Genomic DNA, 25,905 nt, shown 5'->3' with positions numbered 1-25,905 from the left:
CGATACACAAACATGTAAGAAACTACGCTTTTGCTGATACAAAGTGTTAAAATGTGGAACTCTGCCTGGAAAGAGTGGAGCAAAAAGTAAGTGTGGATAAGCCCTAGACTCTGACATTGTGTGCCAACCTTCCCTCCCCACGTCCACTACATTTTTCAGAAAGGTTTCTTTGTGGTACTAAAACCAGCAGTCTATCTAACATACCTTCTTCCTTGGACAGGCAAAGATACCCAGGGTTGTACATGGGTAGATAGGAGAAAGGGGCAGAGATTTGTATTGCCATTAGTACTTTGTACGGTCAGGGGAGGACTTCCTTCTTTTGCTTCCTTATGAAAATCACGGACTGACTAAACTGAGCTCACTCTCAAGAATTGCCCTCCTCTGATCACTCTGTGTTCTTTAGACATGTGGACTGCTTTAATTTGGTGCCCATGATCTGTGGATACCCAGTTTTGCATCAGTTCTGAAGAAAGAAAGAAAGAAAGAAAGAAAGAAAGAAAGAAAGAAAGAAATTCTCAATGGGATCACAGGAACCAGGTAAGTTTCATTCTACTTCTTCCCTCTGTTGTGATGATAACATTTTTTTTTAAGCATGGATCTTTTTTGACACTGCCTGTCCTCATCTGATTTACTGCCCCTTTTTTCAAATCCATGTGACTTTAACAAAAAGGACATATGAAATATAAATATTCCTTACCATGGTAGCTTACATTGTTTGTCCATGAGATGGCTAAGTACTGTTGGTGCTGCGGTCCTGCAACTTTGTTTTTTTTTTCTGTGCCTCCAACCGGCTGCTTAATGGAAAAGAAGCACAACTTTCCTCATCGCTGCATCTCCAGCCAAGGAAATATATGTATCTTTTAGTGTCTGCCTATCACAGGGGCTCTGCTAAAAACAACTGTGACAACTGTAAATGAATACAATTACTGTTATATACAGTACAGTAAATAGCAGAGATTGCTATAGCATTGTGTAAACATTCCAGGAACTTGACAGTGTGGGGAAATCTTGCCTTTTTCTACATGTTAACCACATTGCTTTGTGTCAGCAACCTTCATGGCAGGCTTTGAGCTAGTTCATCTGAAGTCTGTGACACCCTCTGTGGAGTTGTGATCCACATGTAAGGGCATGATTGATGTCTATGTTTATTCTGGATTATTTATGAATCCAGAACTGGTGGAGGGCAGACGTTGAGTGCTAAGGGTAGCCAGTTGAAAAAGAGGAGAGAGGACTCTTGCACCTTTAATAGTTGTGTGGAAAAAGAGAATGTCAGCATGCATAGCTTGGGCTAAAGATGTAACATCAAGTCTAAGTTGGTCTTTCGTTCAAAGGATGCTGAATTGTCTCTGCCATATGCAAAGCCTGGGCAAACTATCTGGTTAGTACCATAAGAGAGGAAAACGGGTTGGTAAATCATGCAAGAAGCAGGATAGGCTGTGAAGGGATAAAATAGGAGGAAACTATATACAGTGGTACCTCAGGTTACAGATGCTTCAGGTTACAGATGCTTCAGGTTAAAGACTCCTCTAACCCAGCAATAGTACCTCAGCTTAAGAACTTTGCTTCAGGATGAGAACAGAAATTGTGCAGCAGCAGCAGTGGGAGGCCCCATTAGCTAAAGTGGTACCTCAGGTTAAGAACCATTTCAGATTAAGAACAGACCTCCAGAACGAATTAAGTTCTTAACCCGAGGTACAACTGTAATGGTTTTTGGAGAGCTATTACTGAACTTCAGCAAAGGTGCTACTGTACCACTGTCTGAATGAGAGCCTATAAACTGAAGTTGATACCACCCTAAAATGTATGGTTATATCAAGGGTGGTTTATAATTAAATAAATGCTGATGAATCACACAAAAGACAGGAAATTCCTCAGCAAAAAGGGATGGTGGGGGAGAACAAATTTGCTTAAGACTTTCAGTCTGTAATTGGGGAACTCCCTGCCTTTTGATACCAGGCTGGCACCTTCACAGTTCTCTCTCTGGCACATGCTAAAAATTTGCTTAGGCAAACCCTAGCCAGACACATAGAATGCTGATGTGTGTTTTAATCTGGTTTTTAGCTTATTGTGGATTTTAATTATTTTTGGAAGTTTTAAATAGTCGTTTCTAACTGGGTTTTTATTTTAATGATAATTTCTCTCTTTTATTCTTTTTGTAAACCTCTTTGAGGTTTGTTTGGGGTTTTTTACAATCAAGAAATAAAATAATTTTGTGAAATAAATAAAAATGAATAAGGTTTTTGTATAAGTGCAAATTTAGAAATAATTACTATAGTTTAGTTAGTAATGGGGAAGACTGTGGCTCCTCCATTTTTCTGCACTTAACGCTTTTTTGTATCTGAATGCCATGTACCAAATATTCAGCGCCAGCCCTATCATTAGGCAGAGTGAGGCAGCTGCCTCAGTCAGCTGAGGAAGAGGGGCATCATGGAAGGGCAGCAGACGGTTAGTCTTTCATTTTTATTGTAAAAGTAAAGGGACAGTTTGAAAAAGTTTAGTACCTCCTGCAGTTTTGAGTCTGCGTACATACCAGGGATGCCATCTTCTAGGGGACAAGACCTTTGGGGCCTCCCAATAATTTTGGGGAGGGGGTTGCCCCCGCAATGTTCAAAAGGGACGGAGGAGGCCAAGCACAGAGCTGAATGTGGCATGGCTTCAGTGGCCAGTTCCTTCTCCTCCCCCTTCTGCCGTGGACGGGAAGCAGCCCCTGGCCTCTGAGGAGGAAGAGAAGGAGCTGCCAGTCATTGAAACCACACTGCCTCTGCGTTCAGCTCTGCCTCCAGCTCCTCGGACATCCCAACATCACATGTGCAACGCCACACACCATGTGACCTCAACCCCCCCCCCCATTCTTCCTTGGAAGTTGGAGCCTCTGATACACGCCATACATTCAAAACCCATTCAAAGCACAGGACTTCCCCAAAGAATCCTGGGAACTGTAGTTTGTTGAGGGTGCTGCGAAAAGTAGCTCTGTTATGGGTAAGCTACAGTATCCAGGATTCTTAGGGAGAAGCAATGTGCTTTAAATGTATGCTGTGCATGCAGCCTTTGATGCTGAGAGGAATTTAGATTTCCAGGCATCGTCATAGTCCATATATAAGTAAATGCACACAGGGATTTGTTTGGTTTGCCATGATACCTAATCTACCAACACCTGCAAAAGCAGCATTCAAATTTCCTCAATTAACATTGGCCCATACATTTTATTTTTTGTCCTGAAGAAATTAGCAGGGCCATAGCTCAATGGCAGAGCATCTCCTTTGCATGCAGAAGGTTGCAGATTCATAGGAATACAGACAGCTGCCTTATTTTGACAGCAATTTTAATAAGTTTCCTGGAATTGTGCAAGAATGACTGGAAATCTACTCATTTTAAAATAGTTTTTGTTTTTTGTTCATTCCTTTATTCATTAAATTTGTCAGTCTTGCCCAGGGCAACCCAAAGCACAGCCAACAAAGAGACAACAAATCTCACATGGATCCATTAAAACCAAGAGGAAAGAGAAAAACATTCAAAAGCATCTCACCCACTTCTAAAAGGCCACAGATAGTTAAAGGTCAAAGGACTGGTTACAGAGGAAAGTTTTTGCCTGGTGCCTAAAAATATATAATGATGTTGCCACATAAGCCTCCCTGGGAAGAGCATTCCACAAACAGGGAGCCATTGCAGAAAAGGCCCACTCTTGTGTGCTGCCCTCCAGACCTCTTCTGGAGAAGGCCCATGAAGATTGGCCTCCGATGATGAGTTTAAGCCTAGATCCAGCACAGGATAAGTGCAAGCCCTGTGTCAGGGTAGGGGTGTTTTTTCCGTCTTAAGATCTGGCAGTAAGACCTGCTGGTATGTATCCCTAGCTGAATATGCAAATGAGATTTCGCCTCATGGAGCAGTGAAAAAGGGAGTGAGGACTCACTAGACTGGTTTCTCCAGATTGTTCAGTCTCATCAGAAAACAGAACTTTGGCTTATATGCATCTGAGCGGCAAGCAGAGCATCTCATCTGGGCCGCGCAGGAGCTCAGCTTGGAAAGCAGATGCAGGACAGATAGACGGCATGGGTAAGATTGTGGTAGGATATTGACATTTGCCAAAGTATTTTCTAGTGTAGAACTGACTTTAGAAACATCAGCATTGTTACAGCATCACCTGCAAATCTATTGTATGCTTCTCTGAACCTGTGAGTTATGAATTATTTCCTGTTTCTGTTTAATGCAATTCTGCACGTCTCTCTTCTCAGCAGAACTGGCATCCGTAAACACAACTTCATAAAAGCAGTGGTCCCAGAATGACAGAGAGCTTCTGTCTCAAGTTTCTTTCAATGCACAGCTCCAAGAGATAGGCTGTTGGGTGTATAATAGCTGCGACAGGCACTGCAGGCATTCATGCAGGTAGCAGATCCTACAGAGTCGCTGTAGCGTCGCTTTTTCCTCCAGGAGCATGGTTCACTTGTATGGGCCTGTCCCTTGAGAACATGGATGAGAAGACTGCAAGCCAAGTCACTGAGCCAAACGGGGCTGTGAGCTTGAGTCCCAATGGTGGCGACTCATTGGTACAGTGTAGTGGTTTGGGTTGTAATCTGAACCTCAACATACCTGGGAGTAAGCGCCATTGAATTTGGACTGGAATTGTACCGTTAGACAGAATCCCCTTGTTCAATTTTCATCTTTGTCAGATATCCTTAGGGCAAAACCACTGTTATCTCAGGAGTAGGTAAGAGTTATAATATGATGATGGGACAGTGCTGCCTTGTGATGGAATTAGACAAAGAGGATATAGTCATGATGGCATGATATGAGTGAGAAAGGACCCTTCTTCTTCTTCTTCTTCTTCTTCTTCTTCTTCTTCTTCTTCTTCTTCTTTGGCGATCACTCGAAGCCAAGTAAGATTGTCTTCCTTAAACACAGTTTTAACAATGAGTCCATAAGTAACTGTAGAGGCCAAATCAAATATCTTTAATACGGTCAATGACCAGGAAGCAATTTATAAAATATGACATTAAGAGTAGTATTGTGCTACAAGTAACAGTAAAAATATGGCCAATTCTGGACCCACACGTCCTTCCACAGTGGGGATATTGGTTGCCGGGTGGGAGTTGATCACAGTGTGGATTTGCCAGGCGTGCCTTCTTAGCACATTTCTCCCTTGCATTCTGAGTTCGAGTATCTTCAAAGTCCATGACACCTTTGGTAAAGGCTGTTCTCCAACTGGAGCGCTCGCAGGTCAGTGTTTCCCAGTTGTCGGTGTTTATACTACATTTTTAAAGATTTGCCTTGAGACAGTCTTTAAACCTCTTTTGTTGACCACCAGCATTATGCTTTCCATTTTTAAGTTCGGAATAGAGTAGTTGCTTTAGAAGACGATCATCAGGCATCCACACAACATGACCAGTCCAATGAAGTTGATGTTGAAGAATCATTGCTTCAACACTGGTGATCTTTGCTTTATCCAGTACACTGATCATCACCTTGTCGTGGTGAGTGGGCCTGCATGTTCCTACAACCCTTGAGAAGGACCATAGCTCAGTAGTAGAGCATCTGCCTTGCATGCAGAACATCCCAGGTTCAATCCCTGGCACCTCCAGGTAGGACTGGGAATATCTACTGCCTGGAGAGACACTGGCAATCAGTGTGGATAATACTGAATTAGATGGGTCAGAAGTCCGACTCAGCATATGGCAGCTTCCTAGATTACCTCCAGGATCAGAATCGGCATGCATCTGAATGCCAGTCACTTGGAACAACAACCAGAGAGGGATATTGTCCTTGCATCCTACTTGTGGGCTTCCCAGAGGAATCTGGTTTGATCCTGTGTGAAGCAGCTTGCTGGATTGGATTGTCCTTTGAGTCTGATCCACCACGGCTCTTCTAATGGTTACCTTGTTGCGAGTGGCTCCACCACCACCCCCTTTCAAATCATTGGCTGTGGCTGCTGGCAGGGTCAGTGAAATTTGCAGTATAATGATATTACATCATCAGGTAAGTGCTGTTAGATGTAACGGTGAGTGCGGAGAGGTTTCAGCAGCATCATGGACAATATAGGGCTCCCATCTCAGTCCCATCATCAGTGTGAGAAGAATAACACTTGCCTTCCTTGCAAAGTTTTTTTGAGGACTACTCAAGGCACTTCAAATGTGTTGCAAAATGCTAAGTATTATTTTCACTGATTATCATAATAATGCTGTATCATTTCAGTCACTAAGCAGTCTCTCTTTAAGATTCTCTCCTTCTTTTAATGCCTGCTACAAGCTCCCTCTCTTTTCTTTGGGCTCTTCACAGACGGTGAAATCAGAAGGAAACCAAGATATGGCGCCACTAATTCACTGGTACCGAATAATCAGCAGGAGGCCGGAGATCAAACCTACTTGGATGAAAAGATTGCCATTCCAGATGTTGCTGGAGTAAGTGGAGTTGGAGAGGGAATTTGACTTTGTTTGTATTTTAATGAGAAATGTCCCAATTTTCATGCAAACCGAAACACAGTCACCCCTTTTAAATTCACACTTCTAATTTCTCCAGCCAACATGTACAAACATGCATATATTAGGCAGAAGTATATACAGAATGCATATATTAGTGAAAATAACATACACAAATGCATTCTATGGGGGAAATGGCTTGCAGAAATGTGTGTATTAGTCAAAACTGCATGCAAAATGTGTGTTTATTAGGTGAAATTCGCATTAAAGTGCTGGTGAATTTTCATGAAGATTTTAAAAAAACAGCGCCTTCCCCCCACTGGAAATTTCTGGGGAAATGTGGACAGCTGAATTTAAGACTGGAAAAATCAGGAGCTAAGGGAAGCTGAAATTGAGAGATTCATCCATCCTGACGAGTGGAGTAAATCATTGGTCAGATGGTTAACACATGGCTCGTTCTCTTGGGATTGGACTGTTGGCCTGTTATGAGGAACTGAGAGCGATAGATGGATCCTTTTAATAAATATCAATGCTGTGTAAAATGGTCTGGTGCAGTGGTTTTCAACCAGTGTGCTATGGCACCCTGGGGTGCCTTGAATGATGGTTAGGGGTGCAGCAGGCAACACTGACCTCTGTCCCTCTTTCCTTCCCTCCCTTCCTCTGATGCCCTCTTGCATCTCTGCCTCCCAAAGGCTTGTGCAGCTGTTTGTTGCAGCAGCCTTGGCTACAAACTCCGCAGGCAAATGGTGCCTCTGGGGCTGGTCAGGGAGCACTAGTTGCCAGGAGCAGAGGCAGCCTCAGAGTAAGCAAGCAAGCAGGCAGGCAGGCAAGCAGGCAAGGGAGCCCAGCCAGCCAGTCCACCAGCCCTTGTTGTTGGGAATGGACACACAAGTCCCAGGCCCCTGTGGGGCAGTGTGAGAAGACACCCCTCTCTTTGGGGCCGGGGGGGCAGCTCAGAGACCGGGGTGGTGGTGGCGGCGACTGCCTAGAGGACTCCCAAGAAGAGAAGAGGCGGCTGAGGGAACACTCCAGAAGGGAGGGTGTTCGAAAAAGGTTGAGAGCCTGTCAGCTCTGCAGGCAAGGAGTGACATAACTGGGCACCTGAGCCCCACAGGGGTGCCGCAGAAAAAATGTAGCTAGTCAAAGGAGCTGTGGACTCAAAATGGTTGAAAACCTCTGGTCTAGTGTGTTCATGTGGAGTGTGGGTGTCCCTGTGAGTTCATTGGCCTGTTCCATGCAGACAGCACCAGCAGAGTTTCAAGGGATCCTGTGAGCATCTCTATTGCTTTCCTGCCATTTTGTATTTTCTGTGATGTGGTTTCCTCCTTCTGGGCAGAGCACACATTGGAGACAGTGGACATTCAGCTGGCAAGGTATCTCCAGTCCCAGCATAATGTGGATATAGTATAGTGGAAGTTTGCTTTGCCCATCATCTGAAGTCGGTATACTCTTCCACTCCAGTGCTGGAGAATGCATCTTCCATGATGATTTTTTTAAAAGCATGGTAAATGGCTATTCCCCTGCTGTAAGGCTACTCTCCTTCCATGGTGGGGGAAGAGGATAGAGGGCTACTGGAATTGAATGAATTGCTGAAGGAATAGAAAGAGGAGTCATTATCTGGGGTGAACAGTAGGACATTTCAGTTCCTTTCTCACACTGAGGAAGTGGTTTTGCAACAAGTTTTTAGTTCCAATGTAATCATGTGTTTTCTGTGACATACAAGGGTTAAGCAAGACAGAATTTCTGTGACGTTATCAGCCAGCTCCCCTAAGAGTGACTGTTCAGCAGGAAAGTGTGTGGCATTGCAACCTTACAGCTCAATTGTACAATCATCACAGATGAACTATGGCACCCAATTCTGCATATTATTGCAGCCATTACCATGCAATCCTTTGCATCTTCACTCAGAAGTAAGTCCCATTAAGTTTCCTCCTCAATGGGGTTTACTCCTCGGAAAGAGGCTACAAGATTGCAGCCTCAATTACCCAACCTTAATTCAGCCTCATGTAACAGGTTGTCTGAGAAGAACAGAGCTTCCATATTTACAAAAACTAAACAGGAATGCTGAGTACAGCTTGTTCAAAAATGTTACTTTCAGAAAGAATTGTGTCGATTTTATATATTTGCACCATAGAATATATTATTATTTGTTTATCTTACCTCCAGGTTTTGCTTTCTAACTTTCTTTATAAATGTCTGATTAATTTACTTTAAAAAAAAAAGCATGCTCAGAGGTCTGGGCTCATGTTGGCTCAGAGCATGGTCCATGCGTGCCCCTTGTGCCCCCCTACCAGTGGCCCTGCCCTACTCTGGCTGGTTGAAAGCAATGGTGTCTATGGTACTTGCTCTCCTAAACTGTGTGAAAAATAGCAGCATTCAGAGCAGCAGCCCCTAAATAAAGACCTGATACAGAATGAAGAGCAAAGTGTGAATCAGTGTAGTAGAGCTAAGGTGACCTCCAATCTCTCTCTCTTCTCTCCTGTCCCTTTTCATTGACTCTGCTACACCTTTTCCTCCCCAGTATGGTTTCAGTTTTAGGAAGCTCTGGGCATTCACCGGGCCTGGCTTCCTCATGAGCATTGCCTTCCTGGACCCAGGAAACATTGAATCAGATCTGCAGTGTGGAGCTGTTGCCGGCTTTCAGGTGAGCACAGGAGAGAACAGGCATTTGTTGTAGGGTGTGCCTGGACAATATAAACCCCTTGGGCTTCACACACCCCTCTCCTTGTCTTCTTGGGGTTCTACTGGGACAATTCTCAGTGTTTGCAGCCTTTTCCCACCCCATTTTAGGAACATCATCGCTCAGCCAAGCCCAACACAAGAGTGGGGGTGGGATAGGACCTGCACTGCTGCAATCTGCAATGGTCCTCTTCTTGGTTCAGCAGGGGTTAGCAGAGTTGGCACTATTCCATCCACCCGATGCTGCATGGCCAACTAGCATCTGAGTCTTATGCACCACTGAATTATAAGCCTGAGGCTAAGCAAAAGCTTTGAGGTTGGGCTTGTGCTCTTGCTGCATTGCTGCAGAAGCCCCCGAATACCTAGTGACGCCATGTACCCTTGCACCCTGCACAGCTGCTCTGGGTTCTGCTCTGGTCCACAATCCTGGGCTTGCTCTGCCAAAGACTGGCCATCCGGCTCGGGGTCGTTACAGGCAAAGATTTGGGAGAGATATGCCATTTCTACTATCCCAAGGTGAGTATGAATGGAGAATCAGGCTGTGAACTGCATGATTAGGTACTAAACACTGGCTGCGGCATCCCCCTTTCCTGTGAGTTGGTGGAAGGGACTCTGGTCTGCCATGCCACTGTCGTTAGAGGCATAACTAAATATCCTCCATTTCTCTGATTACCTCAAAGTCAAGAATGAATGAATGAATGAATGAATGAATGAATGAATGAAATATCTTGTATGAATTAGCCAGCTAGGAAAGGAGGGCTTTGTGAATTGAACCAAGCAGCCCAGTCATTTCTCAATCTGAACGTGGAATCAGCTTTACCTCCATCTGAAGGCATACTCTGATTGAGGACTGTCTGACTTTAAAGATGCCCATTTTTGCACTGAAAAGGGTTGAACAAGTGGTACGATATTAAGTGGTGTACATGCCACATGTGAAGCTTCTGGAGTTGTGATCATTGTTAGAGGCATAGGGAGCTTCTGCTTAAACCTCGCCAAAGAGCAGTTTTGGGGTACCAGCTCCTGTCCATGTTGTATCTGACAGACTCCCATTCTGTTTGGTGCAGGTTCCTCGTGTGCTGCTCTGGATCATGATAGAAATTGCCATCATTGGCTCTGACATGCAGGAAGTGATAGGCACAGCCATTGCCTTCAACCTTCTGTCAGCTGGACGGTAAGTTCCCCATTCTTCTGCAGCCACGTGTGAGTGGGCAGGTCTCCAAGATGTTGCTGACCATTTTTGCACCACAACCATATTACACTGGGTTAAGCAATTAGATTCCTCAGACTAGATGATGCTGGCAGATATTGAAATACAACACAATGACAGCAGTTTTGACTTTTCTCTTATTCTTTTTACATCAGGTATAATCTTTCCCCAGTTAATAGCGAACAAGCTCCCTCATAAACTGGTTGGGATAAGGTACTAATACTGCAGATGCCTGCTTCCTCTAACTGATTATTAGATGTCTCTCTGAGTCGCTAAAGGAAAATTATAGAAACAAGGGATCCTATAAAGCAAGGTTTCCCAAACTTGGGTCTCCAGCTGTTTTTGGACTACATTTCCGATCACCTCTGACCACTGGTCTTGCTAGCTAGGGATGATGGGAGTTGTAGTCCAAAAACAGCTGGAGACCCACGTCTGAGAAACCCTGCCGTAAAGCTATAGTGACCTTGAATAAGGGATAATCCTTTGGGGAAAGAAAACAACTCAGTGAAACAGTTCATGCTCTACATATGAAAAGTCCCAGGTTTGACCACTGGCATCACCAAGGCTTCTTTCAGAGAGCCAGTGGCAGTCAGTGCAGACCAGCCTTTCCCAACATGGTACCCTACAGATGTTTTGGACTACAAATCCCATCAACCCCAGATGACATGACTAAAGCTCAGGAATGATGGGAGATGTAGTTCAAAACACCAGGGAGAGCAGCAAGTCAAAGGCTTGTGTAGACAATACAGAGCTAGGTGGATCAGCAATCTGGTTCCACAGCCTCCTATAATCTCTTAAATGTAAGAATTTACTACAGGAAGCCTAGAAGCTTTTCTCCACTCTTGGGATAACTTGGTAAGGTTGCCATCTCTTTTCTCGCAAAGCAGAACCTTTTAACAGATGTACATCTATTAGATTTCTGCCCATTGCAGAACTACTAACAAGTAGAAGAGGCCCATCAGAGAAGAAATGAACTGGTAACCCATAGTCTGCCCTGCCCCAAAAGCACAGGTCTCCTCTTCCCTTCAGACAGAGATATTGCTTGTGGCAGCAAGATGTTGAGTAGTCATTGTGCCCTAAGAAGCTAACTGTGTTCAGGGGGAAGAGGGCGTAGTGTCCTCTCTCCCTCTATCAGGTTGGTAACTTCTGGTTTTCCTTTGCAGTATCCCTTTGTGGGGTGGAGTCTTGATCACCATTGTGGACACTTTCTTTTTCCTCTTCTTAGATAAATATGGTATGTATCCTGTACAGGGGGAAATAGTTGAATGTGTGACTCAGTCAGCTAGTGAAGTGTTTCAAAGGTTACGAGGAGATTTCTTGAGGAAATGTGCTTGTTGCATAACAAAGAGCACTCAAGCTAAAAGTTAATGATTTCTGAAGCAGGTTTGAATCCCAACACCTCCCCTAATGAGCTTGCTTTGGCCTCTTCTGTTCCTTCCCAGGTCTCAGAAAGCTGGAAGCCTTTTTTGGTCTTCTCATCACAATCATGGCACTGACATTTGGCTATGAGGTAAGCCCACACATCCCCAGGCTCCACTGCAAACAATGCCTTCATCCACTCTCCTCCATTCTGGCCAGGGCCTGACCCTTTAGATCTGAGAAGAGCACTGTCAGGTCACCTCAGGGGTCCATCTAACCCTCCCCAAACTGTTGCCCTCAAGATATTTTGAACTGCAGCTCCCATCAGTCCCAGCTACCAAGGCTATATTGGCTAGGGCTGATGGGAGTTGTAGTCCAGAACATCTCAAGGCTGATCTAATTGGTGGTTTTGAAAAACTGGATTCCTCCAGGAAGCTCATAAGAACAATATGAAGGCAGCAACACACCCACACAGTGCAGCCAATATTATTTGTCCACAGTGTTTGGTATTCTGAGGTACTCTAGTGTTGTCTCTGAATGCAGAGGTTCCAATTACCTGTCATGGCTACACAAACATTTACATAGTTAGACTCTACGGATTTGTCGAGTGCTATTTTTCTAGAAAAAGAGTTACCAGAATGCAAATGAACACAATGGCGTCCACCTTAGAGTTCCAGCTGGAAAGAAGATTTGTTTAATAGTTTTTTTAAAAATCAATCCAGGGTAATGAACACACCAACAATGAGTAGCAATGAATACCTAAGTTAATAGTACACTCAAACTACAAGTGTTGGAAAAGATTTTTGTGTGTACTCCGATATCATAGCATTCAAACAGTGGAGCTAAGTTAAAACTGAGCATGTTTACCTGGACTTTGCTCCGCATTCAAAAGGGATTTTCCCAGGAACCTTTACATGGCTCTGCCCCCTCCTGTTCCTTGAGTGACTCCCATTTTAAACATGCAAGAATTACAGGCTGGAGTGTAAAAGGAAACCTAACCCCATTGCAAATAGGGATGAGAGGGTGAGATTTTCACACTTCCCGAAATAATACACAATCTGAAATATAGTACACTGATCCCAGGAAATTCGCACTTCTCTGAATTTTGCGGTACCATTCTGCAACCAAACAATTACTTATAACAATGGGTGAAAATGTGCATACAGAATGCATATGTTAGTGAAAATGAGCTACAAAAATATACTGGGTGAAATTGCTTGCAAAATTAAGTATATTGTGCAAAATTACAAATAAAAATTAGGAGAAGTGTACACTAAAACGCTGATAAATCTTCATGATGAACTTTAAAAATAATAATTGCAAATTGGTGCAGAAATGTGGTGAAATAAACAAGGCTGGGAAACAGAGAAAAACTGAAAGTGACAGATTTGCCCCACTCCTCATCAACCTTGCTGTTTTAGCTTTGCAGACTGCCTTCAGAGCGCGCGGCCTGACCCTTCCTTCCTTTTCCCTTCTGCAGTATGTGGTAGTGCGTCCTGACCAGGGAAAGGTGATGAAGGGGATGTTTCTCCCCATTTGCAAGGGCTGTGGACACAACGAACTTCTACAGGCCGTGGGACTGGTTGGAGCCATCATCATGCCCCATAACATCTACTTGCACTCTTCCCTTGTGAAGGTCAGTCGTAGGAAACTCCTAGTCTTGGATAAGAAGGTTTCTTGGCTGTCTTCAGACCTGTCTTCGCATTCATTCATGGGGGAGGCATGTGCTCAGTCTCAACAAACATGTACTCCCAAACTCACAACAATGATTACAAATGCAGAAGAAGGGAGACCTTGCAGGGAAGAATTGACAAATGAGAAGGGAAAGTGGCCAGTCCTTCCCTTGGTCACCCATTCTTCCCTTGAAGGGCCTTCTGGTGGTTCCCTCACTGCGAGAAGTGAAGTTACAGGGAACCAGGCAGAGGGCCTTCTTGCCAGTGGCACCCTCTCTGTGGAATGACCTCCAAGCAGATGCCAAGGAGATAAAGAACTATATAAGTTTTAGAAGGCATCTGAAAGCAGCTCTGTATTGGTGTTTTTGGTGTTTGATGTTTGATTATGTTTTTATGTGTGTTGAAAGGTACACAGAGTAGGTGGGGTGACCCAGCCAGATGGGCGAGGTATAAATAACAATGTTGCTGTTGCGGTTGTTGCTGCTGTTAAGGCTGTCCCTTCATCTAATTTTACTTGTAATTTGGTGCTTTTGCTGGGGGGGAAAGGCTAAATATTACTATCTGTAAAGGAACATTTGCAAGGAAGAATCAGTTGGTGGAGAAAAGATTAAACCCCCCCCCTTAACGTATATGGAACTAGGTAAGAGAGTAGGGTAGCTGACAGAAAGTGTAACTCCACAACACAGAGCAAAAGCACAGATTGAGAGGATCTGACTCAGCAAACAGCACATAGACATGGAGCATGAGGAAGTCCATTTACTTGTTTCATAAAAGACACCGTTATAAGTGGTTGCAAACACTATTTCTAACATGGTGGCAGAGGTTTAGAAGTGGATCCTGGCTGAAGCAGTGCAGCACAAACAAATAAAACTGCAACGACATTTGCGTCCCACTGGCCAAAGCTACTACAGTGGTACCTCAGGTTACATATGCTTCAGGTTACAGATGCTTCAGGTTACAGACTCTGCTAACCCAGAAATAGTGCTTCAGGTTAAGAACTTTGCTTCAGGATGAGAACAGAAATCGTGCTCCGGCGGCAGCAGGAGGCCCCATAGGCTAAAGTGGTGCTTCAGGTTAAGAACAGTTTCAGGTTAAGTACGGACCTCCGGAACGAATTAAGTACTTAACCCGAGGTACCACTGTAATCTATCCCAGCCATGGAAGCACAGGAGAGAAGAGTCTGAACTGTATCTACATCTTGCATTAGAAAGAAAGGGAGGGAAGGGAAAGAATTCTGTACAGACCTGCTGATCCTACCCTGCAAATGCCCCTCCAATTAACTATGGAAGGGCTATTGCGGAAGAGCATCTTCCCAGATAAGGTTGGGGAAAGCTCCTGCCAGAAATCCTGTAGAGCTGCTGCCAGTCAGTGTGGACAGTACTGAGCTAGATGGAACAATGGTCTGACAAAGGCAGCTGGCTATATTTCTAAGCATGAGATTGGAATCCTGTGTTTTCCTTGGAACATGTAGTACCTTAATTAGGTTTTGGTTTGTTTTTTTTAAATAATACTTTAGGGATGGTTTATTCCATTTCTTCTGTGTTGGAATAAATAACGGGCAATATTTTTAACCAGAACAAGCAAACAGTTGTTTCGAAAGCACCTTGCCTCCGCTGAAGGGAGGTCTTGAATGTTGCCCAATGAGGGAATTTTGAGCCAGCCCATAATAATGGAAAGGGGAAAATAAATGCCATCTGAAAGGAGGGTTCTCCTTATTTCTCTTATTAAGGTGAGCTCACAGCCTGAGGTTATATGATAGGAATTTAGGAAAAACCGACTTCCGGGTTGGCGCCTCCTGCAATGGCGGAGCTCCTCCGTTCGGGAGGAACTTGCTCCGTGAAAAACAGGGTCTGACCGCCACGGCGAAGGTGGAGACCCATTGAAATCACAAGCGGGAGAAGCTTGTGAACCTGGGATTCGGCTGGCACCTTTTGCGCCTCCCCTACTCGTGGGGAAACCCTGTTTGGGGGATCCGGAGCGACGTGCGGTGAGTGGCGCGGTGCTTTGAATCGACTGCTTCTTTCACGGAGTGAAGCCGCATTGCTGTTGCCGGAGAGCGCTGACTTTTTCCTGTGGACAATTGGATTTTAAACAACTACCCGTGAGTAGAATGGAAAATTGGACTTTTAAATACCTTAATTTGGCACTGAAGCGGGAAGGTCATAAACAGGAAGTCCGCCTTCCGTTTTTGTAAATAGACTGAAGCAAAGACGTTACAAGTTAAAGTCTTTGAAAGCTTTTGGCAAAGGATTAAATTTCCATCAGTTTAAAATACAAAACCCCCCTTGGAAGCAAGAGAAGGGGGGAAAATTTTGGACCTACTGAGCCTGCAGGAGAGAGTGAAAAATCAAATTACCACTGCTCTGAACCTGGGAATGGGCTGCCAGATGATGTTTGGAGAGAGTGCATTGACAGAACAGATTTGACAGCTAGCTAAATAAGAGTAAGATACTGTTTCCATTGTCCTCCTCTGCGTTTAAAAAAGAGGAAAAGTAACTGAAAATCAAAACTATCTTTAATGCTTGAGTTGTGCCTGAAAGAACTGATAGAAGTGGAGACTGTTTCCCTCTAGAGGGAGCTTTTGAAACTGTTACAGGAGTGTAACTGGGGGATTTCCAGCTGCAGATAAGGATTCTGAGAACCAGAGATTGACCTTGGACCATTTAAAAATGTTGACAGGAGAGGCCATTGTGACTGTTTTATGTAGGATAAGCTGTTCGCTGGGACAGCTTCACAAGAAGATGGATGACATGACTTTTAAAGTTGATAATCTGGAACAGAAAGTGACTAATTTGAGTCAAAAAGCGAACACCAACACAGAAATAATTCAGGACTTGGTACAGGAATCCATTTTAGCAGGACAAATGGTGGAGGAGAAGGAGGAGAAGGAGAAAGTTGCTGTTGTTGAACATAAAGTAATACAAGCGGGATCCGTGGCTTTACAGAAGCAAATTGAGGACTATAAGTTGAGGCCTTTTATGATTGAATCTAGGAAAAGTCAGACTTTGAGGAATGGATCCCGGCTTGGATTAAAGAAGGAAAGTTGGAAAGATCCCTCTATGCAGGGATTAACTGACTTTTGGGGCATGGACTCGGGCCTGGAGGAGATTGAAGTTTTGGGGGCCTTTGGATTTGGAGGAATCTTGAAATATGCCCTGAAATACTTTATGGATTGTAGCCTCAACTATGGAAACTTGGCTGATCTGTTCAGAAGGAAGAAAAGGATTGACAGGTTGGAGTTTCCCCGAGATTTGCTCTTTAGCATTAAAGAAAATGAAGAAGACCTGCAGAAGGGACTTGGAAAAGAGTTAAGAGCCTTGGACATAAGATCACCAGGTTGATGGACTTTATGGAGTTGACGGAAAGGACTGGCAGAATCCGAAACCAGGGAGAGGAGATGGTGGAAGAAGATTAGAAAATTTAAAGTTTATATATAGACATATGGTAAAACTAATGAGTGATAGAAAAATGGTGGAATGATTTTTTTATGGGCTTAGCAGAAATGTTATAAGGAGTTAAGCATATATAAGTATTTTAGTTTTAATGGAAAATAAGGTTAAAAAATACGTTATTTACAATATGATAGAAAATGGAGAAAGATGGAAAGGATTTGCTGAAACAATTAATAGAAGTGGAATACAAAAAGGGAGGTGAGAGGAGGTCGAGGAAACAAGGGAATGAAAGATAGAGTACGGAAAAGGGATGGTGTATGTTTTTTAAATTGTTTTTGTTTTGTTTTATTTAGGGTTAAGGTTAGGGAGTGGGGTTTGTTTAGTTTAGTTTAATGTGTTTAGTTTTGAGTTTAGGTTGTGTTTTGCATTGTTTATATACTATACTGTATTGTTTTTTGTGGTTTTTTTCCTTTTTGCTTTTCTCCTTTGTATTTTTTTCTGTTTTTCTTTTCTCTTTTTGTAATCTATAAAAGTAATAAATATTATTTTATATATATATATATATATATATATATATATATATATATATGATAGGAATTTAGGAAAAACCATCCATGCAGCCACAAGAACAGCCCCAGCCACAATGTTTCCTGGCTCCAGTACCTTTGGGAGTGGGGGTTAAGGAGTACCCATGTGATAGAGCTATGAGACACTGTCTGCTTTCTCCACAGACCCGAGACATTGACCGCGCTGACAAAAAGGCAGTGAAGGAGGCCAACATGTACTTTCTGGTTGAGTCGACCATTGCTCTCTTCGTTTCCTTCCTCATAAACCTCTTCGTTATGTCTGTGTTTGGAGAGGCCTTCTTTCGTAAACAGAACCATGATGTGGTGAGTGACATAGCGTTGCACTGCCCCCAAGCCCTGCTCGCTTGAGAGTGGTTGGGACTTAAGGTCCCATAGTTCCTCCACTATCACTTCGGAGTTCTTATTTCACTACATTACCCATGAGTGGACGGCGTGTGGTTGGAAAGGAAGAGTGATGTTTCTCTTTAGCCAGTCAGGGATTGGCCAACTTCTTCCTCTTTGCTCATTCCATCAAACTTCCAAGGGTGGCGCTGACTTTCTTAGCAGTGATACTACTAGGGCAACAAATTAGGGCAGCAGTGGGGAACCTCTGAGCTGCAGACTGAACAAGGCTTGGCACAGGTCCCAAATTAGCCCGAGAGGCTATTCCACAAAAACCACAGCTGCCTAGTGTCATGTGTGGGGCAGGTACAGACAAAGCTGCAAAGGAACTTAAGTGGAGTTTTTGATTGTTCCTTTGCACGTGGGAGTCCCTGTCAATGCTAGGAAGCAACTGCACTAATCAGTTTCCCATTGGAAACTTCTTAGGGCAACCAAAGGGGCTTGCTTTCTCCATTTGGAGGAAACAGATGAGGTCTGTAAAAGGGTAGGAATGCCCCATTTGGACTGCCACTCTTCTCCTAATTGAGGCAGTGGCCTTGTGGCCCAGCTAGTCTCATTCGTGAGTGCCTGTGAGTACCGCAGTGCAAAATGAATACTGTCACTAAAAATGATGTGTGCCTTTATTTTAAGGGATATACACTTTGTATTACATGCAGCATAGGCCTAGTGTTTTCCCCTTGTGGACTTTTGATTTGGAAACTCCTGCTACGAACCAGCTGGGATTATTCTTCCAGAGTTAAGAAACCTCCCAGTTTGTGTCTCTGAGTTGTCATCTGCTCTGGGGCAGTGCATTCATTCAAGAAAGAGGGGAATAGCTTTGAATAAAGAGGGACAGGACCCAAGTGTTTAGCTGTTTAAGGCATATTTGGCTGCATATACACCATATATTTAAAGCACATTCCTCCCAAAGAATCCTGGGAACTGTCATTTACCCCGCAGAGTTAAAATTAACAGTACACGTAACAAACTACACTTCCCATTATTGGTCTTTCAGGGGAGAGATGTGCTTTAAACTTATGGTGTATATGCAGCCATTCCTGGTGGCTGTGCTCTGAGGCATTCTTCCTTGTAGACTTGTCTCTATGGGCCATCAGCGCGTGGAAATATTTTGCCCTGACCTTCTAGTGCAAAGGATGTGACCTTTCTGAGGCCCCAATGGATGTCCTTCAAAAAATTATCTTCATTTTATTCCGCCCATGTATGACAGCATGAAATCTGTGCCAATGCCAGCATTTTCGCCAATGGCAGCCTCTTCCCAAACTTTCCTGACAACAATGAAACTGTCTCCGTGGACATCTTCCAGGGGGTAAGTTTTTGGCGGAATGATGCCCATTTCCCCAGCTTGAAAGAAGATTAGCTTGCACATAAATATAGGAAAACGATGGTGTCTAGCTTTTAAGAGTATCAGTGCTTCACTTAGGGTAGCCACTTACTGCCATCCCAAAACAAGAAGGCAAACCAATGTGCATCAGATTTGCACATGCTATTTAATATATGTAGGTCCCAATGCAGAAATAATTACTATAATTTAGATGGAAATATGATGCATATCACTGCAGTGGGGAAGACTGGCCGGGTAACCTGTGCATCTGCCCAGTCTGTTGTCTGGCTGCTAAGTATGGATGAGCTGCTTCTAGGCCCCCTTTGCTGCTCTCCCGTCTCAGTGTTCTTTACTGCACTTTAAACTGGACTTGGACTGGGCAGCCCTTCAGACAGAGAACACCTTCCCAAAACAAAATGAACTGTCTTCCAAATAAAGAACGGTACTCTGTAATGTAGGACACCTGGTCACCCTGGCTTAACTATCTGCATCCCATTTATCTGTGTCTTTTCCTGCCCAGGGACTCATCCTGGGATGCTACTTTGGCTCCATTGCTCTCTACATTTGGGCCATTGGGATCCTTGCCGCAGGCCAAAGTTCAACCATGACAGGGACATACGCCGGGCAGTTTGTGATGGAGGTGAGAAACTATGTGGGGCTGTCTTCTGTGGGGCTGGTTAATCCTGATTTTGATAGAACCTTGCAGGCAAGTTCAAAGGTGTGGCTCTGCTACGTGCTGCTCAAATGGAAAAAAAACGGTTGTCGATATTATTGTGGCGTGTGCTGAAAAAGAAAAGCAATAGTTATTGTTAGTATTATTCGTGTTGTTATTAGGATGGTGATGTGATGCAATCCTACAGCCAACATTTGGCTCACTTGGAAGCAGGGCTCCAGGAAACAGTGTGAATGCTGCTTCCCTCATTTGGGGGGGGGGGGGTGGCTTAAAGTCTCAGCTGATTGGCAGCACTGAAAAGCACCTGAAGTCCTGATGGTCATCACCTGATGTCATAGCGGCACCAGTTGATTGACAGGTGGGCAACCTTGCTCAACTGTCAAATTTGGCATGTGGGGGCTGGGGTGAGGATCTTGCTTGCTGGGCTTAGAGCAAGATGAGTATTAGGCTGCAGTGCCACTGCTTAGTCCAAGAAGGTAACAAGCAATGATAAAGACAAGACTTCTCTGTGAACGTACAAAGTAACTTTTCCTCACCACGACTGACCACATCCTGTCAGTACAGTTTGCCTGCATCTGCCTTGTCAGGGGAGCCGCTGTTGTGCAGGATCAAGACCCTCTGCTTGAGCAGCAAAGTTTTGAGCCGTAACTGATCCGTTTTTTGCTGTCCCACTATTCACGAAAGGCCAGAAACGCTGTGTTTCCAAAAGGCTTTCTGTATGATGGTTAAGAAAATGTGCCTCTTTTGCAAGGCAGGGCAGGACCTTATTGCAAAACTGCAGTCTGTAAGTCAAGCCACAGCAGGCTGAAGGCATAGCTGCATTTTTATTGTGAAACAACCCACACTCATGTGGTAAATAGGTTGTGGGTCATGCACTCTACAGTTGTAGTGCTGACATCTAGCGGGAAGCTGCTCCACCTGCAAGTCTACCCATAGGAAGAGGCCTCCTGGATCCCATGGCTGAGGCTGTTTTGAGGCAGGTGGATCCTAGAGCTAGCCAGTTATAGTTTCACATTCTAAACCACAAGCAGAAGTGCAGTTGACTTCCAGGAGTATTTCATTTTTTTCTTTGTGTACACACCGGTGGGTGTGATATACTTCCTCTCAGTGGGTCAGAACTTGAATCTGAAGCTCAGCACACATTTACAAAGATCCAGTGATTGCCATTGGATGATCCTCCTTAATTTTTAATACTAGTCTCCTAATTTTTGCCAAGATGTCATAATTTTTAAATGAAAAAAGTTATAGTGATACACAACCATAAAACAATTTATTTAAACAGAATGTTCCTTAAAAAAAATAATCAGCAGCATTGCAGCATGATGGTTAATGGCAGCGAGCAAAAAGTGTTGTTTTTCAAAATCATTTTAAAAAGTGAACATTGTAGCATAAGGGTGTTATAGTGCTACACATAAATTTCATTATATAATGGGAAAACATTTTATTCATAATTAAAATATATTTTTATATATAAAAAGGCAGGGTAGTAGAATGGTATGCACAGTGTCTGCTGAACTGTGGTAAGTTCACTTTCCTGATAGATCATGGCCTATTTTAAAATCCTGTCCTTTAAAAAATAATAATAATATGCAAGAGTCATGTTAAAGGCACTTGTAGACACTGTGCTACTCTCTTTTTTTAAAAGTGTCTTTCTGTGATCTGAGAAAAGATGGGAAAACTACAGAGAAAATGCATGACAATGATTGGATCACAGTGTTGTGTGGATGAGTGGACAAAGCATGGCAATTCCACACTATATGCCTGGACTGGAAGCACCCCTAAGGTCCATCTAGTCCAGACTTCTGCATCCGCAATACCCAACCAGATGCCTCCAGGAAGCTCACTGCACAAGCAAGGCACAAAGCCAAGGGTCTCTTTGTTCCCCAGGAACTGGTATTTAGAGGCATGCTGCTTCTTTTCCATGGAGGTTTGCCCATCACATCCACCATCATCTTCATCTATCATGTGACAGTTAATTTCTCCTACTTAACTGCTCTGGTCCAGCACAAATGTGTGGTTGCACTATGGGCATACCAGACAGAAGTGAGGAAATGCATTTCTTCCCTCAACTTAGAAGTTCAGAAAGATAGCAGTGGGGGCCACCTGCTTAAAAAATATTAGCCCATGCTTTCAGAGTGCGGATGATTCAGTATACTAGTAACGTCAAGTTTTACAGTTACTGTTCAGGGGGATACGTTTGTTCAAAGGGAGGTCATCTTCCCCAGTAGAGAGGCATGTAGAGACTGGAGCGGTTTTCCCCTTGTTATTTCCTCAGCTCTTCACCTTTTTCTGGTGACTTAAATTGGCCGCCAGGTGGCAGCCTTTTTCAAGACCAGTGTGTCAAGCAGAGGGCAGAGGATCTTGGATGAACAGCATGTGCTCCAATGGGTGAAGGTGTGTTGACTTCTGTAAACCCAGGAGCTGCTTTTTTCCCCTCCCCTCTCAGGGCTTCTTGAAGCTTCGCTGGTCTCGCTTTGCCCGGGTGGTCTTCACTCGCGCCTTCGCTATCCTTCCCACGGTCTTTGTTGCTGCTTTCAGGAGGATAGAAGATTTGACGAGCCTGAATGACGTTCTCAATGTGCTGCAGAGCATCCTGGTGAGATGTCCGAAACACACACACACTGCAGCGCTCTGTAAGCAGGAGACATGACCGGCTGAGGAGCCCCATATCAATTGCCCATACCTCTCTTCCTTACTAGGACTGAAACTGCCATTAGGCAGTGAGGCAGGGGCCTCAGGAATCTGCCCTGTGAAACCCCCTCCATCTCTGTCATTCTAGAAATCTATTATTTCATACTGGCCTGTTGAGTAGCTCCTGTGCATGTAGAAGTGTCACAGGAAAAGGCAAGATACCTTCAGGTTCCAAGGGCTGGGCTAGTATGGTATGGTGGTTGGAATGTTGGACCAGGACCTGGGAGGCCAGAGTTCGAATCTCCACTCAGCCATGAAACTCACTGGGTGATTTGGGGGCCTGTCACTGCCTCTCAGCCTAACCTACCTCACAAGGTCGTTGTGGGGATTAAATGAGGAGGGAGAGAACCACTTACACCACCTTGGAGAAGAAGCTGGGATATTAATGGAATAAAATGAATATAGGACCGGCATGGGTTGGAAAGGAGTAGGAATGACCAAACAGGCAGCAAACATTTTTGTGGTCCTCAAGTGAAAATAAGTGGTGACAAAATAAGTGGTGAAGAAAGAACAGACGGCAGTATTCATTTTGAAAATATGCCTCCACACTCACCCCCGTTTCTCCTTCCGTTCCAGCTACCTTTTGCTGTCATACCTGTTCTCACCTTCACCAGCATGCAGCCTCTCATGCAGGACTTTGTCAATGGGATGTAAGTTGCTCCATAGAGAAGCTCGTTTTGTGAGGAGTTATTTCCCTAAGGAAGGATGTGTATGCTCCCATTGCCAATGTTTGATTTGGAACGTTCTTAGTACATGCAATGCACTCTACAATATCCATGACCTGATTTTGCTGCATCTGCCACCCAGGGCACTTCCAGACTAATTTTGGTTGGGATTCAATGTCATACTGGCAAACACAGGTCAGACAGTTATAATTGCCTGGAAGGGTCTTGCACAACAAAGCTGCTTCCCCCAAAAGATCGTTTTTGCAGTAAGGAAAGTGAGGAGCAAACATACTGGAAAGTGGCATCAGGACCCTCCCAGGTGTCCTTTTCATTGTGCATAGATGATTTATGCTCATGATGCTATCAGGGTGGTCACACAATCCAGCTTTCAGTCTTATTTGTGCCTGCAAATGTTTTGGCACAGTCATACTGCTGCTGCTTCACTCAGTGCCTACTCTGTAACTTTTCGGTGAACTCTCGTAACTTTTCATATGAGAAATGTTCTTCAGAGCAATGGGGATCCCTTGGAACCTCTTAGCCCTCTCACATTTGTGTGCCAGTCCATCAGCAGTAGTTATTTATCTCCCTTTGGATACCATTTTGAGTGGCCCTTCCTACTGGAAGCTTCTCTTCTAGGAGTCCCCTGCTTGTCCCCTAAAATCTGACCTGTCGCAGCTAGTAGATTTAACCAGAGTTTTTGAGTCAGACTCCACATGGTGGTAGAAGATGATGTCATAAGTTATTACACAAATACAGACTTTGGGGGAGGAGGAGGGTTATATCCAAATAAACTGTTGCACGAGTGGAAAGACTTCTGCTAATGCAGTAGAATGTCACCTCCCCCACACTGCTGACCCCACCCCCTCTCTGGGGATTCCCTAACCCCCCAGAGCAGATTTTGAGGAGGTTGGGAATAAGATAGAGGGAAAATCCCACTGCATGATCAGAAGTCATTGTATTTTGTTTGTTTGTTTGTTTGTTTGTTTGTTTGTTTGTTTGTTTATACATGCATATTTGGATTCGACCCAAATTGTCCATGTTTTGTGAATGACTTTGAATACAACTTATTTGTGGGAAATGTGGTTTATAAATACTTACATATATATATACATACATGCATACATACATACTATAAAAACCTACACAAGCAGAGGGAGGACTGCAATGCTCCTCATATTCATTTAGTTCTTTAAACAGGACCATCTGCCCCCAGACAATGATTGGGGCAGATGTAGATGTAAAAATCTGTGAATTGACCACCAGGATTGTTCCATCTTGATAGTCATGATCTTGAATATTCTTCTTCTTTTTTTAACTCCCTCTCCCTCTCTGGTCTTCTTAGCATTAGCAAGATCATTATGATCCTCATCACTGGACTGATCTGTGCAATCAACCTGTACTTTGTGGTGACAGCTATAATGGGCCTGAATCATCTGGCATACTACATCGTCATATCATTGGCGCTAGCTGCATACGTGGCCTTCGTCTGCTACCTGGTATGAAGATCATAGATAAAATGGGGCACCATCTGTAGGGCTGGGCTGGAGGCCCCTCCCAAATTACGGTTGATGATACAAGGACTAGTAGATCATTGATCTGATAAGGTTGCTCCTCATTCTTAGCTTTAAAGGGGAAGAAACTGTAAACAATTGACGAAAAATCCCCAAAGAGGATATTAATCATTTCCCATATCCTAGCCCTAGGATTATATTGCAAGCTTGTTATGAGGAACACCTGCAGAAGTAGGTCTCGGCTAGATCCTTATCTCACCCACCCCACGCATGGGGTGGGTGGGGCTGCCTGTCAATTGACATCATAGTGACACTGTGTGACCCATTTTTGCCTGCCCATGCTGCTTTGCAAGCCCTGATGATCCACTGAATATCATAGAAAATGCTGTTTCCCTTTTCCCTGACAATAACCATCAACGGTGGAGCTACATGAGGGTTGGGAAGGTATTTATAAAGCATAGTGCTGCCATAGCATCCTGATGGAGGTGCACAGACCATTAGCCCCTGGATAGTGAAGGGGCAGCCCCTGAAGTGAGTGTCTACCGAAGGACAGTGAGGAACCACTGCTGGATGACTTAACAGAGTCACGAAAAAACATGGGGGTCTGGTTGAGGCAGATTGGGGAGAATGGTTGGGCTGTTATTTCAGGAAGGAGGAAAACCTGAAGGCTCTTTGATATGGTTGTGAAGACCCCAAGTTTGATGCTGGATCCTCGTCTTGCTCTTTCTCCATTCTAGATTTGGACGTGTCTCATCTCGCATGGAGCTCATTTCCTGGCCCGCGGGCCCCACACTCGATTCGGTTATGGGCTGCAGTGATAGGCCATCCCTCTCTCACACACGCCAGAGGCTGCTAAATCATCCTCCTCCTTCCTGGACAGGAAGCAGCTGCCCCTCTGGATCTGCTGAAAGGCAGAGGCTCCAGGACACTGGTGTCCACTGATAAGAGATGGACTTAAGCACTGGTAGCTGGCAATCCATGGTGGAGCACCTGCTTCGCGTGCAGAAGGTTCCGGGGTTCATCTCCGGTATCCTGCAAGGAATCTTCAGACTCTGCGAAAGAGCTGTGGTCAGCGCCCCCATGTAGGTGGGCCTGGACTTGACAGGCCATTGTCCAGTTTCAGCACAAGATGGTTGTTTGTATTTTAGCTGGAATAAACTCTCTTGGGAAGACAGTCCAATGAATAAACTCTTCTGTTGGCTCCCTACGCTACCCCCTACTCCAAGCTACATATAGTGATGGGAGCAGGGAGGTGCTGTGGCACTGACCTCCAACAGGGGCATCACTGCTGCTTACTGAGACAGTAAGCACCAGCTGCAAGGTGGTGGTGGCATCGGGCCCGGTTGGTGTGCGCAC

At 44.3% G+C, this 25,905-nt stretch overlaps 1 protein-coding gene across 2 annotated transcripts; it reads left to right on the top strand.

Annotated features, from left to right (window-relative positions):
- Positions 1 to 190: 190 nt before the first annotated feature.
- On the top strand, positions 191 to 25,723 carry SLC11A1 (solute carrier family 11 member 1). Of its 2 annotated transcripts, none has more exons than XM_080974622.1 (15): positions 191 to 537; positions 6,271 to 6,392; positions 8,932 to 9,054; positions 9,486 to 9,605; positions 10,154 to 10,260; positions 11,460 to 11,530; positions 11,739 to 11,806; positions 13,136 to 13,291; positions 17,452 to 17,610; positions 18,896 to 18,994; positions 19,530 to 19,649; positions 22,129 to 22,278; positions 22,950 to 23,023; positions 24,381 to 24,534; positions 25,287 to 25,723. In XM_080974622.1, the coding sequence occupies exons 1-15, from the start codon at positions 519 to 521 to the stop codon at positions 25,365 to 25,367; spliced, it is 1,623 nt and encodes a 540-aa protein (XP_080830748.1). In that variant the 5' UTR covers positions 191 to 518; the 3' UTR covers positions 25,368 to 25,723. The 2 variants fall into 2 exon arrangements, with proteins under 2 accessions (XP_080830748.1, XP_080830747.1); XM_080974621.1 differs by lacking the exon at positions 191 to 537 and adding an exon at positions 3,906 to 4,053.
- Positions 25,724 to 25,905: the final 182 nt, after the last annotated feature.

This window comes from Podarcis pityusensis (genome assembly GCF_964106645.2).
Source record: "Podarcis pityusensis genome assembly, chromosome: 1".
NCBI lineage: Eukaryota > Metazoa > Chordata > Lepidosauria > Squamata > Lacertidae > Podarcis > Podarcis pityusensis.
The sequence above is the reverse complement of the archived record's forward strand: the minus strand, read 5'-3'. Positions and strand labels throughout refer to the sequence as shown.

Coding starts and splice junctions, on each gene's coding strand:
- SLC11A1 (XM_080974621.1), top strand. CDS start 3,966: ATGCATCTGAGCGGCAAGCAGAGCATCTCATCTGGGCCGCGCAGGAGC. Junction 4,054..6,270: donor AGGACAGATAGACGGCATGG/GTAAGATTGTGG, acceptor GGCTCTTCACAG/ACGGTGAAATCAGAAGGAAA. Junction 18,995..19,529: donor CCGTGGACATCTTCCAGGGG/GTAAGTTTTTGG, acceptor TTTCCTGCCCAG/GGACTCATCCTGGGATGCTA.